The sequence below is a fragment of the Lampetra planeri genome, unplaced genomic scaffold (genome assembly GCF_965212315.1).
Source record: "Lampetra planeri unplaced genomic scaffold, kcLamPlan1.2.h2 scaffold_1412, whole genome shotgun sequence".
In the NCBI taxonomy this organism is placed as follows: domain Eukaryota; kingdom Metazoa; phylum Chordata; class Hyperoartia; order Petromyzontiformes; family Petromyzontidae; genus Lampetra; species Lampetra planeri.
Window position 1 is genome coordinate 4542 of NW_027614133.1, and position 16007 is coordinate 20548.

Genomic DNA, 16007 nt, shown 5'->3' on the forward strand with positions numbered 1-16007 from the left:
CACACACACTGAGTCAGACAACGAAGACTGGATTGTTAACTAACAACAGCTGATAAAAAAAAGACTAAGATGAGTTGTTCTCACAGCAAATTGATTTAAAGTTCATCTTTGTCGTTTCCAAAAAGTACTGAAGCCGGTTCATTTACTTCATTGTAGTAAATGATACTGTCAACTTTGAAACAAGCGACCAGGCTCAGATATCATGTCGTGGGGTGCGTGCGTCTCCTCATTTGGACCATCTACCCAAATGTGTTCTACGAGATTAAAACATTCTCGTACGCTCGAGACACTTGTCAACATGTGCAGATGGGGCTTGTGTCGTTCGGGGGGGCTACAGATGGTTCACACCTAGCAGCCACGTCTTGATGACACGCCGCTTCTATTCCCCCCCCCCCCCCCCCCCCCCCCCCCCCCCCCCCCCCCCGTCCGTCCGTCGTCACATACCAGCTTTCATCAGCTAAGTTCTGTGGAGTCTTACTGTCATTTTCCTTCTTACAGGGGAGGAGGTCCCCAGAGCTTTGACTGCACACACTACAGCTGGACCAATTACCCAGCAGCCCCCCCGCCACCCCCCCCACCAGCATGTCTCATCTCCACCAATTATCGTGGAGGATAAATTCTTCATGCTGCGTTGATCAAACGGGCACATACTGCCGAGGCAGCAAACACGACCAGCCGCTAATGAGAGAAAATGAGACGTTATTCATGTCTGATGACGTTCATCTGCAAATCGAGCACCCGGCGGGGCTGCAGGGGCCGCCGGGGGTCCCGCGTGGCCGCCACAGCGGGAGGACAGAACTATTTGAGATGCACTGACGCAGGCGTCAGCGGCTCGGACGACGGACCGATCAAAGCAGGAAACCACCAGATGAGAACGCCCTGGAGAAGAGAGGAGGTGGTTTGGGGCCTCAGTCATCCACCGCTGTGGACGCCCCCACAAAGGTGACGCCCCCACACAAAAGAAGGTGGACACTGTTGGATCCAACACTGAGAAGGTGTTTCTTCTGCTTTCATAGAAAACACTGGTACAGGTCACATGACACCTCGTTGGTGCGCGGTCCTTCTCCATCCTTTGGTCTCCTACGCTCACGGCTCCGGCAGGTTCCGCCGCGGTTATGAGGACGCGAAGCCAAACTGTAAACAGTCAGGACGCTCACAAGCCTTGCTGATCCCTCGCAAATCCTCGGAGAGCCAGTGGGTCCATTTTGGACAGCAACCAACCCCTCCCCCCCCGCAGGCGTCATTTGCATTCATCAGTGGAACGCAGGGGAAGTGGCAGAGTGAAGACGGCGGCGTCGGGTGGTGTCACAGAGCAGCTCTATTCTAACTTGACAACAGGAACTCTTCTCCTGCTAGTTTCTAATGACACAAACTGAACTTGTAGGGTTGTCACTGAGGGGGGGCACGCGGTGTGAGCAGAGTGATTCCTTCTCTGATAAGCAACCACCAAGCCCAGGGCGACATTTTTCTAAGCCGTGTGTGTGTGTGTGTGTGTGTGTGTGTGTGTGTGTGTCTGTGTGTGGTGTGTGTCTGTGTGTGTGTGTGAGTGAGAGATGCTCCTACTGTACCCAGAGGTGACTGCCTCCCTCTGCCAGACCAGAATGATAACGAGGACGCAGGCAGGCAGAATAGTCACACGCTGTCACATTCACCGGATATATGAGGTCAGAGCTGGTCAGCTGAAGCTGAGTAACCTCTGTAGGAGTCACACAGAGTCGCATGACTGAATCGATGGATGGATGGATGAATGGATGAATTAATGAATGAACGGATGACTGAATGGATGGATGGATGGATGGATGGATGGATGACGTGAGTGATTGATTGAATGGATGGATGAATGGATGAATGAACGAATGACTGAATGAATGGATGGATGGATGGATGGATGGATGGATGGATGGATGAGTGAGTGATTGATTGAATGGATGGATGAATGAACGAATGACTGAATGAATGGATGGATGGATGGATGGATGGATGAGTGAGTGATTGATTGAATGGATGGATGAATGAACGAATGACTGAATGAATGGATGGATGAGTGATTGAATGAATGAATGGATGAATGGATGAATGGACTTCAGTTCCTTGTGGCTGCTCCTTCCTGTCTTATCCAACTTCAGGACCGCGGAGGATGCACCTGTTGCAGGACATTTATTCTCTTTGTTCTCAGTGTTTCCGTGTGTTACTGCTGCTGGGGGGGAGTGGGGGGGGGGGGGGGGGGGTACCCTGACGTCCTATTCAATTCTGGGTCCAACTAGTTTCCAGTGAATTCATTAGAACTCGTTTAGCCTTCAGTAGTTGAACACACACTCACCTTTAACGTCTCTATGTCCAGAGTAGCCGACTGCTCCCTCTCCTCTCATCAGTCACATCTTCCCACAAAGTTAAATCAGAGCTTCTTCTTCTTTCTCCTCTTCTTCTTCTTCTTTTCCTTCGTTCGGATAGATTGTCAGAAATGAGTCCCAGACTATCTCGAGTCGAGTACGATTTGAAAACTAACAAACAAACAAACAAACAATCGTTGTTTCTGTCTCCAGAGCTGTGTTGAAGGGTGGCGGCCGTGGACAGAGCAGCAGCCGGCTCAGGACTTCACCTCCGCGGACACTTTGGGGTCGAAGCGCCGCTGCGAGTTGCTGCCTTTCAAAATTAAACTGTTGTCAAGTCCGTGTAAGTGAAGCAGAGACTTCCGGTATGGCGTTTGAAAAATAAAAGTTGTCTGCATGGACAAAGTCGATTATTTCAAATAGCAGCTGTGCTAAAACGTTCCATTTGTGATCTCATATATCAGGGGATTTATATTCACTCTGACCTCTACGTCATCGTTTGTTACGACGTACATATTTTATTCTGAAAGCATGGAGACTTCCGACTCTTTCATCGAATACTAAAACTCGACGATGAAGGTTCATGATTGATGAAAACAGACACTTTCATATTTGGGTACAAATTTATCTGTGGATGACAGAGCAGCTTCTTTTTAATGTAAACGGGTAGGGATTATAAAATGTACGGATGCTAGTTCGGGAATGGGAATATACAACTAATACATCATTAAACAGTAAATCCGTGCTGATCTGTAACTGGGTGTTGGTTGCACCCTGTAGGAGACAATATGTTACTACAGTTATGTAAGGTGAATCATGGCTCGGACTTACAGTACACACATACTTTACTTATAGTTTGTTCCTCAGTCTGTCTCTTTGCATTTTGATAACCTGCAATGGATTATGAAGTCTGGACAAAATAAATTAAAGGCATTGTAACACACACGTTTATTGTTTTAAACAGTTGAGGTGACTGGGAAATATTTATGGGAAACAACAACAACAACATTCAAAGTGAATTTTCTAACATTTCTCACCGAGACTAATACTAGATCATTCATTTTTATTGAGGGCGACAGGAAAGCAGCGCACGAAGGTCGCTGGTTCGATTCCTGCCTGGGACCCCCCCGCCCCCCACCCCAGCATCATGCTCAAGTTAATTGGGTCACTGTCAATGACCCGCAGGGTGTGAACGTGACGTGAGTGTGAACGGTTGTCTGTTCAGGTTGAACCCTGACCTCCCCGGGATCGGCTTCAGCACGACCGCGACCCGTAACCGGAGAAGAACGGGGAGAACATCAACGAGTTCCTTTTTATTGATTTTTATCATTTTTATTGAGACGTTGGTTGCAGTAACGTCAGAACTACAACAGAGGGCAGCACCGCCTCAGACAGCAGGCTCAAGTCAAAAGCAATCGACCCAGAGCGCCAGCTCGCACCTAGGATTAGTAATCGAATTCGAGTAGACGAACGGCTTGTCGCGAGGATGTCAGACGCCTACAAGCAACTCATGGCGCAGAAAAGGTAGAAAGCCCCGTTTGATTTTAGAAACAGATCCTGTTCATAGAAACAGCCTGTCGGTGGGTCCCGTGGGGCCGACACCATTCACGTGCAGTTGGGAGTCCAGCTGATGGAGCTGGGACGTGGTGGGATAGGACATCAGCTGACTCCGTTTCAGCTCGGATCTCTGACATGTCTCCGTCTCGTTCCTCACAGTGCTAAAATTGCTGCTGGAGCTGTTGTGTGTGTTGAGAGTGAAGTCAGAGGAGACGTGACCATCGGTGAGGGGGGGCAAAACCCATCTTTACTGTTTCACAGCTGCTCCCAAAGCACAAAAAGGACCCTTGAATACCTCATGTCCTTTACAGGAGCGCGAGAACAGTCGTCCACCCGAAAGCCCGCATCATCGCCGAGGCCGGGCCATCATCATCGGGGAGGGCAACCTGATCGAGGAGCAGGCTCTGATTATTAACAGGTACGTGGGGATGTGTCGCCTTCACATCAGCACAGGTCCTCATGTCATCACACGGGGGTGTCTTCCAGCTACCCAGAGACATCCTGCCGGACGCAGACGGGGTGGAGCCGAAGACGATGACCATCGGCACCAACAACGTGTTTGAGGTTGGAAGTGGTATCCTTCCCTGACCCTGACCTCTGCAGCCGCTCTCTGTTCACTTCTCGGTTGGACCTCTTAATAATTACACCCCCAGTTTCTCAGGCTTTGAAAATAGGAGACAACAATGTCATTGAGTCAAAAGGTAAGTTCTGAAGGATTCAAATAAGAAAACATCCTTCAGTTGTAAGGCACGTAGTACAAATAGATACTTAATTAATCATTCACATAAAGATATAAATCAACATAAATACGAATAAAAGAGACACAACCAACACATGTTTCTGTTGGATTCTTTGACACTGATAAATGTTTCTGAGAATAAGTCGATTGTCATCTCTCTGTTTGTCTTCCATGAATTTGACCAGTAAATTACAGATATTGTGTACTTGTATGTTCCAGCTGATCTTGGGAGAAACGTGATCCTGACCAGCGGCTGTATCATCGGCGCATGCTGTCAGGTCAACACGTGCGAGGTCGTGCCGGAGAACACCGTCGTGTACGGCGCCAACTGCCTCCGGCGCGTGCAGAGCGAAAAGCCGCAGGTCAGTCTCCACCCGTCTGTTTGTGTACCTGCGGTGCGTAAGCGGGTGCCGACAACGCGTTCCGTCCTGTTAGCCTCAGACGCTGCAGCTCGACTTCCTGATGAAGATTCTGCCCAACTACCACCACATGAAGAAGACGGTAAAGGGAAGCAGCACCCCTGTGAGGAACTGAAATCTGAGGTGCGAAACCTCCTTGAAGCAAAAACATACAAACATCGGCCACATACACGTTTCACCTTGTTTGAAACTTAACGTAATTTACCCTTTAACACTTTATATTTCTTGCACACGCAAAAGGATCTTGTGCTTTTATTTCATGTTTATATTCCTGAATGAATTCATCTCCTGTGTCACATTTTATTCAGTGATATCATATCTATTTATATCTGCAGCTAGAACACAGAGAACAAAGACCTCCATTAAAATGCTTGGACTCTTGTAAGTGTTTCCGTTTCTGACCACTAGGGGGAAGTATTGAGCAACTGTTTGACCTGTGCCGACTTTGAGGACGTGGTGTCGTCAAGTGATGAGCCGACAACACATTAGAGAAGCGTTTATTCCTAATGAAGCTAGAAAATAGTTTTTGCGCACGACTAGGAGGAAGAATACGTCTATTCCGGCGTCTTCAGCGGCTCGGTGACATTCGGTACTTGGTGACAAACATCCAATTAATTGCAATTATTGAACAGAAGTGAAGCCTAACGAACAGCCGTGGGCGTGGTGGTCCCTAGTGTGCTACCAGCCCCCCAACACACACACACACACCACCAGGGGTTGCTAAATTGGTGCCAAAGGTTCTGTGGGAATTCCACAACCGGGATGGTTTGTTGGCATCGACATGGGCGTGGTCGCCACTTGCACTTCTGCTGCGAGAAGGGTGTAAACAATGCCCCCCCACCCCCACCGCTGTCACTCCACGGGTGCGCCCATCTGTGCCACATTGAGTCTGGATGTGGATGCCAGTGACGTCAGCAGACGGACCGACAGACATGTAGACAGACTCTGGATCAGGTAAAACGGGCTCCCGCTCGTCACAGTTTCCGGGTCGCTGGCGTGTTCGTCGGACAGCAGCTCCCTGTTGGAGGCGCACAGCTGGTGTCACACACTGCCAATACTCATTTGAACATGTCACGGTGGAGTCCCACGAGGAGTCCATCAACCAGGGGCTAATTATTTCACCACGTCCACACTCTTTTTTTTTCTTTTTTTTCCATTCTCACTTCTTCTTCTTCTTCTACTATTTTTTTTTTCACCCTCTCTGCCATCGTTTTTATTTTAGGGTGTTGCCAAAGTGTCAGTTTACTTTGATATGACAGCGAAGACAAATACTGGCCACAGTTGCATGGATGTGCAGAGTGACAAGGCCCTAATTGGGGGGTGGAGGGAGGTTCGGAGGCAAGATGGCTCAGACGATAGCGGCTCATGGCAGGAACCCGAGAGGAAGTTCAAATGCTGTTCTATATTTGGAAACAGTTATTTATACCTCTCCCTTTCTGTGCCGTTGTGAAACTGAATTATCTGCTGCGCTGGTTTGTTGAAGCAGCTTTTCCTTCAGCACAATGGAATTTCTGCCCCCTCCCCGCCCCCCCATACGATTATCTTGAGTCAATATTTAGCTTTTGCGACAGCGCGCCGCGTTCTCCGTCGGCTCCGTCTTAAACAAAGGCGCGAGGGCTGTGGGTTTGTAAAGGAATGGCCGCAGAGGTGTGAGTGATGGCGTTCGCAGGGACGCACGCAGTTCCACTCGCGGCGATGTCGAGCGCGGTCGGTCATGTTTAAACAGGCCACCTGTTGTTTTCTCCGAGGATAAAGGCTTCCTGACAGCTGACCTTTGCATCTGGGTCGACTCCACCTCTGAGAAGTGAAATGTGACCTACAGGCCACGGTGGATTCTGTTGCGTTCCCACAGACAGAATTGATTTCATCGCAACAGGGACCCGTAACGCTGCGGAGAAGACATCGAAGAAAAGTTCCTCCCGCTTCATCGTCCTCGGCGCCGCGCAGGATCGTTAGCATCCGACGCTAGCAGCAGCCGGCTCGGCGCGTGACAGTCGTCATGTGAACGCCATAAATCCACACGCAGTAGACGCCACGCCTGCGGCAGGATGCGACGTCACAAAGAAATACAAGTACGACAGAGTATTGGGCCTCTCCAGTTGTTCCCTTTCGCAACACAAGATCATAAACTGTTTTACAGGTTCCTCAGTGACACTGACCTTTGGGATCTCATATATTCATTCCTTTGCGCAACAAAAGAAAACGCTCAAACCTGCCTTTGACCCATCAACGGCGTTCAAAGGGAACGTCACTACGTCGACCTGTGGCAGCGTTTGGGAACCGGAGCCTGAGAGATGGTTTGATGATCCGTCTTCGTCTGGAGGAGCGCAGCGCCCACTAGAACTCACGTTCTCTGTCTCTCTGAGCGACAATGCGTGAATTTTACCCGAATGACATGAGCCAGCTGGTTCTTTGGAATCCTAGAAGACCTAGAAGTCCTCAGGCTTCAGGTCGGTGTCGGCCTCTTTGTTGTAACGGCAGAAAGTCGACACGTTTCAAAGAGGATTCAGGATTTGTTGGCCTGTGCTGCTTTGATTGTTGACCCCTCCTTTTCCAGTCTGTTTTTGTGTCATCTCCCTGACCCTTCCAGAGATGAAATAAAACCCTGGTGCTGTTGGCAGCAGCACTCGCTGCTTCATGCAGGTATTTGTAAGCAGATTAGGATTTATGTGTGTGCTGACATGATTGTCAGGACGGTAACGCTCTCCTGTAATCATCTTCTGGCCTTTTCAGACCTGATATCCATCATGAGCGGTCTGATTTATGAAAAAAAAGTGTGATTTTCACTGAAGATGCTTTGAGGAAACAATCCGATCAGCTTTCTCAACGTTCGGACAGCGTGTTTTCTCCTCTCCACCCAGTGAACGCTCACACACACACACACACACACACACACTGAAGCACCGTCCAGTCAACTGACGTTCATACTGCCAGTTTAATGCTCAAAAGATGAATATTTCCAGGGCGTGAAACATCTTGAGAACATCCCGAGGAGTCGACCTGATCTTTGTTTTCAGCTTCAGGAGGAACCTGGTTAAAAAAAACAAAACGTGAGGTGAGGTAAGATCTGGTGTCACCTGTCAACGAGTTTTGGTCGGAGAAGAAAGCTGTTGAAACACGGTCCGAGGTCTCTCACGGCCAATTAGAACGGGTCAGTGTGACCATAAATTGCTCATTAGTGATGTTTGAGGAAGATGAAAGAGCAGCGGCAGACTGGAGGAGTCAGAGAATGGAATGGCCTCCTGGCTCTCAGCCCAACGAGAACCACTCACCCCACATGGCTGACGAGGACCAAATGCGCTGCTCTGCCGAACCCTGACGCTGTCAGGTCTGCAGGCTTGTTTTCACGGGGGACCTCTGCATTGTCCTTGTTGTTTGGAGGGAAGCCGGTGGCCGTGGAGTCTGAGAGGAAAAGGCAAGACGTCTTTGAGTCATCCCACCGCTGGCCCAGCGGGGGCCCTTCCTCCGGGACTCAGCCCAGATCGATACATCGGCATTGTGTCCGGATGGATTTTGTTGTTGCTGCTCATATCAACGTGGCCTTTCAGCCACGAGTCAGTGATCCAGAAGACGACGCTGGATAATCTGATTTCAGCGGCAGTCTGCAGTTGATCTTAAAAAAAAAAAACAACAGCAGACAAGCGGCTGTTTGTTGTACGAGGAGGAAGTGAACACACACAAACAGCATCGGCACTATTCACCTTTTACTTTGTCTGGGTTGGTGACTGATACACATCTTCAGACCAGAAAATCACACATTTTAGGTGGATAAAATAATACAAACACCTCTGACAAGAACAATACGATCAATCATCGGTCAGAACTTTGTGTTCTTAGTGAAGGAAGGCTTTTGTTCCCACATGAGGAAATGGGCTTTGTGGGACTGAAGGAGAAGTCATGTAACAAGTAATGTTCTCCACTGTTCTCATAGAAACACACGGCGAAGCATTGAAGGGGCTCATTAAGCAGGTTTGTGTCCTCTGGGTTTCACGCCGGCTGCTGAAAACGACAATCAGGAAGTTGAAGGTGTGAATGTCTTTTGGTCGGTGTCACATGTACTCGTACGCAGTTTAACGTGGAATATCTGTGAGCTGGACCAACGCTTCGGCCCTGCTGAACCTCAACATGGGAAAATACTTGTCTGTAGCTTGTATGAAGGTAGAAATATACGTATGATATGATGATATGTTTGAAAGTCAAGGTGAAATATATGGAATTTGAACAAATTCAAAGTAAAAGTACAGAATATAAGATTATAAGATCAAGAAATGTGAGTTTTGTGTCAGTATCAGTGTTTCCAGTTGCTGCATTGACGTGTTTACTTGTTTGTCCCCGAACGCAGAATCCCTGTGCACCCCGACGCTCGTCTGTGCTTGTGTTTTCCACGCGAGTGCGCGTGCACATCTCTGAGAACAGCCCTGAAAGTGTCAATCAGTAACGTCCTATCACGTGCGGTTAGCACACACACACTCGTTCTCTCCTCGACACGATGCGCCGTCCCTCCGTGAAGCAGCTCTCTGATAACACGGACGCATCCTGGACCCTGTCAGAGCTTGCTGACATGTTACCCAGGATACCGTGACCAGACTCCACACACACACACACACACACACACATACTGCTTGTGGTGTGTTTTTAGATGTGTGTGTGTGTGTTGGGGGGGGGTACCCTCCCTTCCCTCCCTCCCTCTCCGAGCATCAGACACACAGCTCAGCCCTGAGACCTATCAAACACAGCTGGGACATCTCCCCTTCTCCCCGACTCCTCTCCTCTCCTCCTCCTTCCTACCTCTCCTCCCCCTCCGAGCCTCCCCAGACTCTGACAGGAAGCTTTGATACAGGCTTGTTGAGCAGCAAGGGGAACATTTCCATTTTTATCTGCTTCGAAGATTCCAAGACCCTCCTCCCTCTCTCCTCGTCCTGAACTGCTTCTCATCAGCATAAAAAAAAAGGATCTGCCATGTCCCTTCTTCACTCCGTGGGCTTCACATGCACAGTAATTGTTATAGACACGATCCTGGAGGGCAAAGGAGCGCAAACCTCTCAGGCCGATCCACACTGACTGGTTTTTACCCCCTTTTGTTTGCTTTTGAGGGGGCAACTTCAGCAAAAATCCCTGTGCTTTCTGCACCGGCTGTCACCGAGTCTGAAACTCTGTCCTGTGCAATAAACGTCACCATGGTACGTATAGTGAAAGTCTCCACCACCACGCTACTGTCAGCTCGGGAACTTTTCACTGTGAAATACACAGTAAGGCAGAAGCTCAAAATAAATGTTTTGAAAAGGAATGGTGGTGGTGGTGGTGGGGGGGGGGGGGTTGAAGACGGCCTTGTCAACTGATCGCTGCTTTTAAAGCTGCTCTGCACTCAGCGCTGCAGACAATTATAGGTGTGTCTGTACACCGGTTGGTGTTTGCACATCTCTGCTGCTCTTCAGTCATCACTTCCAGCGCTGGGGGGGGGGTCGGCTGCGTCTTAAAGGTCGTAATCAAACCGTCTCTGACTTTATGTTTCGAGAGGGTTTGCAGTCGTGAGCAACTGACAGGTGTTGTCTCCGTTTTTTACAACCTGGTCCTGTCGTGATGCGTCTACACAAGAAGCGTTTTGTCAAGAATACAACTGGTAAACATCAAGACGCTCATTTGTATGCAAACACAAGTCCAAGAATAAATCACAAAACCTTCTCCAGGATATGTCGCCGCATGTCACGTTAATGAATGGACCCACTTTCATTTATCCACCAGCAGACTCTGCTACATGCAATTTGAATAATAATAATAATAATAATAATAATAATAATACAGACTTATATTTCAAAATGGTGGTTCAATTAGAAATAACACACGACTACAAATATCATCCTCACTGGATGTGGTGAATGTTTCGTGCTGCAGACATTGTCCTGTGAAGAGCTGTAGGGATCTGCAGAGGTCACAGGTCAATCACAGGGCTGACAGGACAACAGGACAACAACCATCCACACTGGTCTTTGTTCTGTGGGAGAAAATCAGAGCACCTGGTGGAAATTTGTGTAGACATGAGGAGTATATGCGACTCCATGTGCCTTTTATTACCCTTGGGGGAGAAAAAAGTGGTTTGATTGATTGATTGATTGATTGATTGACTGCAAACACACATACACACCAAACACACCACTACCGAGCAGCATGCAACAAAATAAATAACTGTATTCCTGCTTGTGCGGCCAAATAGTGTGAGAGAATGTGTGTAGTTTGTACTTATGTGCAAAATATCACGTCACCATAGAAGCAAGTACACAACCGGAAGTGATAACCTCATGAGAAGTCAGACTTAAAATAACTGCTCCAACGGGGATTGTCACCCATTTCCCACCTCCAGCACTCGACAGAAGTTGGTATTAAAAGCCAGCAGACTGCATCCATCCCACCCTCCACCCAGACCAAACCCTCCCTCCCTCCTCCCTCCATCACTGATGAGGAGAGAAGTTTGCCTGCGGCTCAGTTCGCTCGACATTGACTGTGTTTCATTTACAGCAACAACAGCCTCCGGAGCAGCTTTCCAGGGAATGCTGAGGACTATCTGACAGCACCGGCTCCGGTCGAACCTCCAGCCTCAACCCGGTGTCTGTCAGCCGACTAGCGGGGGAGCAGCTCGGGTCAGACTGTGATCTCCTGGTCGGACGGTGCCTTGTTGAGTGGTTTTTTTTTCGTGGGGGGGAAGGAGGTTCCCTTTCTGAATTTGTCTCCCGGAGGAAGAAGCGAGAGGAAGCAGCAGCAGAAGAAGAAGAATCCAGGTGAAAGTGTCCGAAGACAGAATGAATAACAACAAAAGCGAGAAGGAGAACGAGCAGAGTGAATTCACCAACCACGAAGAGGAGGTGAGTGAACCGGCCGGAGCCGCTCGGTCCTCCACCCGGACCCGGCCGGACCCGGCCGGACCCGGCCGGACCCGGTTCTGTCTAAATCCACCTTCTCGTACTTTCCGTGTTGCTGCTAGCTTACTGCGAACTGACAGCACTTGTAGCATTCGACTCCGTGAGACTTGGTCCCACCCCAGCTGACATTTATTCATCATGTCCGCTTCTCTTTCGTCTAAATCTCCCAGCTGAGAAGTTCCAGACTGTTTCTTTGTGTCATCTTGTCCGACTCACTGATTAGTGAGGATGTACTGAGTTTATCAACATGGCGATAACTCAGCGCAATGTTGGTTTGGTTGTTGTGTCTCATTTTTGTCTTATTTTCACTTATTTTGTCAATATTTCAAATATATTTTTTTAACCATCAACATTGGCCGATATCAGTGATAACAGGCTGATAACGTACAATGTGTTTTCTGCAAAACTGGAGATAAATGCTGTTAAATTGTTTGATAACTTGTTTTTTTTTATGTGTGGAAAAAAAAGTGTGATAGTTATAATATAATCGGAGGAGAAACTGACAGCAGCTTCACGTTCCGTAAGTCCTTCCAAGAACATCCACGTTGGTCGATGGCTTCTTTCATCTTCGAGAAGTTCAATCCAAAGCGTTGGATGAAAGAGAATTTTAATCTCGTCTGTAAAACAACAGTAGTTAGGACTGATAACACCACAAAGGTCAGCCACCAGTGACTCGCATCTACTTGAAATATCAGCTGAAAATCAGTGCTGTCATTGGATTGTAGGTCTGAATCAAACAATACAAGACACCAGCAGACAATTCTGCCTTCTCAACACCATAAATCCAGACTTCAGAGAGAAGCAGAGACTTTCAGGGTGAAGTCGTTTTTGCCGAAGCTCTGGGAGCAATTGAAGTTCAAACAACTGATCCTGCAACATGTCGGCAATAACTGATGGAGCCGGCACGGTGCATCCACTGGAGGAACATGACTGCATCCCACGACCGTGTTGTTGGTGCAGAAAATATGAGGTCATCAGTTTGGGTTTGCTGGTGATAATGTATGTTTTTATCTGACTTGCTGGGTTTCTTCTGTCCTCGGCTAACGTTTCACAATCTGGCTCCACTTTCATAACATCCCCTCCTTGATAAATACGTTTGTGGCGCTTCTCTTTGCATGGTGTAATTTTCTTTGGAATGGAATCGGGTCTGTTCAAACGACAGGCTTGTTATTTCAGCTCTCGGCACGTCGGCGGCCAAGTGATGTAAGAAAGGTAGATCAAATTATATCTGATAGTTCTTCTCTGAGAAATTGGATTACGGCTTTGGGTGTTGTTCTGCACTTTGTAATGGAGCACTGGCCTGATGTGACACCATATTTGGTCTCACTTTTATTTGGGGGTGGGGGGGGGCAGAGAGCTTGTGTATCTCTGCACAGATGTTCGGTTCCCCTTATGAACACAGAACAACACTGTGGTGTGTATTATTAACTAGAATGTTTTGTTCAATTTGGTACATGAAGGAAGTATTTTGTGCAGTAACTGTGTGAGAGAAATATCAGATTAACATCTATTAGCAGCATCCAGTAGTTTAACGGTAAAAATGCAGTTAATTAGTTGTGTATGCGGTTGTAGAAAAGGTATTTCTATTTTAAATGGCTCTGAGAGGCAAAGAACATTTCAGAGAAGAAGAGAAGTCAGTGATAGTGCACAAGCAGGATGAGAGCAGAGTTGTCCCTTGAGTGGTGTAAAAGGCAGACGCACACACACACACACACACACACACAGACGCCAATGTCCGGGAGGAATCTAACGGTTGTGAAAGCGTCTGAAGGCCGTCAGGACAGACTTGGGTTTGCTGGAATGAATCAACGTGAGGTCAGACAGCACCGCCGTGTCTCACACGTCATGATTTGTGTTGGTTTGTGTGGAGACTGTAACACACCACTCGCAAACTCAATCAGACGTTGTCAGACACACAGACACACACACACACACACACAGCAGGCCGGTGTGAATGTTCGCACAAGAAAAACATGTTGACTTGTGATACCATGACTTGGCACTTCTCCCCAGATGATTCACCAACAGATTATGCTGATTGAGCTCTTCATTTTCATACGTGTCAAAGTTTGCTGATGTCCAGAAGCTTTATTAGATGTCCTCTTTCCATGTTTTCTTACAAAGCCCCCCCCCACCCACACCCCCCACCACCGTCCCTGTCAAAGCCACAAACCGTAAAATGACAAACCGCTTTGTGGTCGACGCCAATAAAAATGAATTTATGACAGCCGGAGTTTAACAACCTTGCTGGTATGACTCTCACATGCTGAACAACAGCCCCCCCCTCCAACTTCCCCCCACCGCCCTGTTCACACATTGCAGTATGTGACCCAATGGATCACTGATTGGCACCAGTAAAGCGCCGTGTCGAGCTGACTCCTCATGCCCCCTTCGTTGCTCAACCTCCCCCCCCCAGCCACCAGTAATCCTTCCGATGCCCCATGTTTGTCTTGTGCGGACCAGCGCTCTCCAAACATGGTCAGTTGCAGACGTGGAATGCAGGTTTCGGCCCCAGCAGCATCTAATCTTGGGAGCCGGTGTGATAAGCGTGATTATCAGGTGTTCTGGATGCTTTCACGTCCTGCGGCACTCGGCGGTTGCTGCTGATGTGGTGGAGGTGACGTCGCGTCTCTTCTAGGGCGAGGGTCACTGGACCGGTGCTGGTGTCCAGACCCTTCTATGGACAAGTGACCTGAGCATCTGATAAAAACTCCCACTGATGAAGACTGAAGCTGACACTGCAGGCGGACTTGTCCTTTCCGGAAGCTTAATATATCATGACAGAACGCACGGAATGCAGCTGACTGGTTTCAGGTTAACAGAAGCTTTGATTCATGTGCGTTTCGGCGCTGAAATCAGAGAATTTGACACCTAGTTAATGTTTTACCACCGGAACAATATGAGAATTGGCTCATTTGAAATGTTTTCGAGTGTCAGAGTTGTTTCCCTGCTGCTGGGAGAGATGACGTTGATGACTGGTGACGTATGGGATGCAGCTCTGAAGAGAATATTTATCGTCAGTTTTCCAATAAATGGACATGAAATAATTGAAAACATTAAACCTTTGAGCTGGATGTAACAAGATGTAACTGTGGATCTGATTGGTCAGTTAGTCCTGTCATGTGACCTGAATACTGTTTCATACTGCTGCATACAAAAACAGAACAAAAAAAAAATGTCCAAAATCTGAAAGAGGCCAAATTGCAACTACATGATCATGTATTAAATTCTGAAGCAGTGGCAGCAACAATTACGTGTCAAGATGAATTGAAAATGTTTTATGTAGACAAAAGTGGAGGAAGTCAGGTTGGATGAAACCACTGGAAGTCATGACATCATCAGGAGATCAGCGGTCTGAATAATGTGTCATTTACTACCAAGTGAAGGAAATCAGACACGAAATGTGTGTGTTCTCCTGTTAAGTTAAGTTGTTTTTTGGGTCCTCATGCGTTAGAAATGTGTTCAATTGCAGACTGGCTTTGAGCTTCAGTGAACTGGGGGAAGAGGAAGACAAATGTCACGGCTGTAACTCATTGATTCCCGACTGTATTTGTCCCGTATGCTCGTGGTGTTGAGTTCAGACAGTGAAAAATCACCTGACTAAGTTTGACCTTTAATCTGCCTGATGTCAGTTCTCGTCTCGTTAACGGGTGTTTACTTCAGCCGAGGCCCGCTCAGCTCTCCAGCCTTTCCTGTGACGTAGTCTCCACACTTTTACAGTTTCCTCTGCGGGATGTTTTACTTCAGATCATACTGGACAACGTCTGTTCTGGGTGAAACAGTCCAACACAGCGTGAGTCTAGTAGGACATCTGTTGATTCTTCTCCCCTTCTGACCATAAACATGGAAGTGGATCTTTACAAGCGCCCTGAAGAGAAACAGAATATCACTCAAACAGAGTTCAGTGAATGTGGCCAATCTCCCCGGGGTGTAGTTGGATTGTGCCTGGCCTGCTTTGGGCATCCACCAGGTCTTCTTCAAATAGCAGGTCATGTGGCCGGCGTGACCTTTTCCGTGGACCGAGGTGGGGAGCTGCGCTGCTGGAGGA

General features: G+C 48.0%; 1 protein-coding gene across 1 annotated transcript; it reads left to right on the plus strand.

Moving 5' to 3' along the window:
* Nucleotides 1–3816: 3816 nt before the first annotated feature.
* Nucleotides 3817–5160, plus strand: LOC144739288 (dynactin subunit 6-like). The gene is given in 8 exon segments (XM_078622259.1): nt 3817–3854; nt 4047–4121; nt 4202–4251; nt 4254–4309; nt 4374–4461; nt 4541–4588; nt 4846–4988; nt 5062–5160. Coding segments are annotated over 8 exon segments (597 nt in total).
* The last annotated feature ends 10847 nt before the right edge of the window (nt 5161–16007 follow it).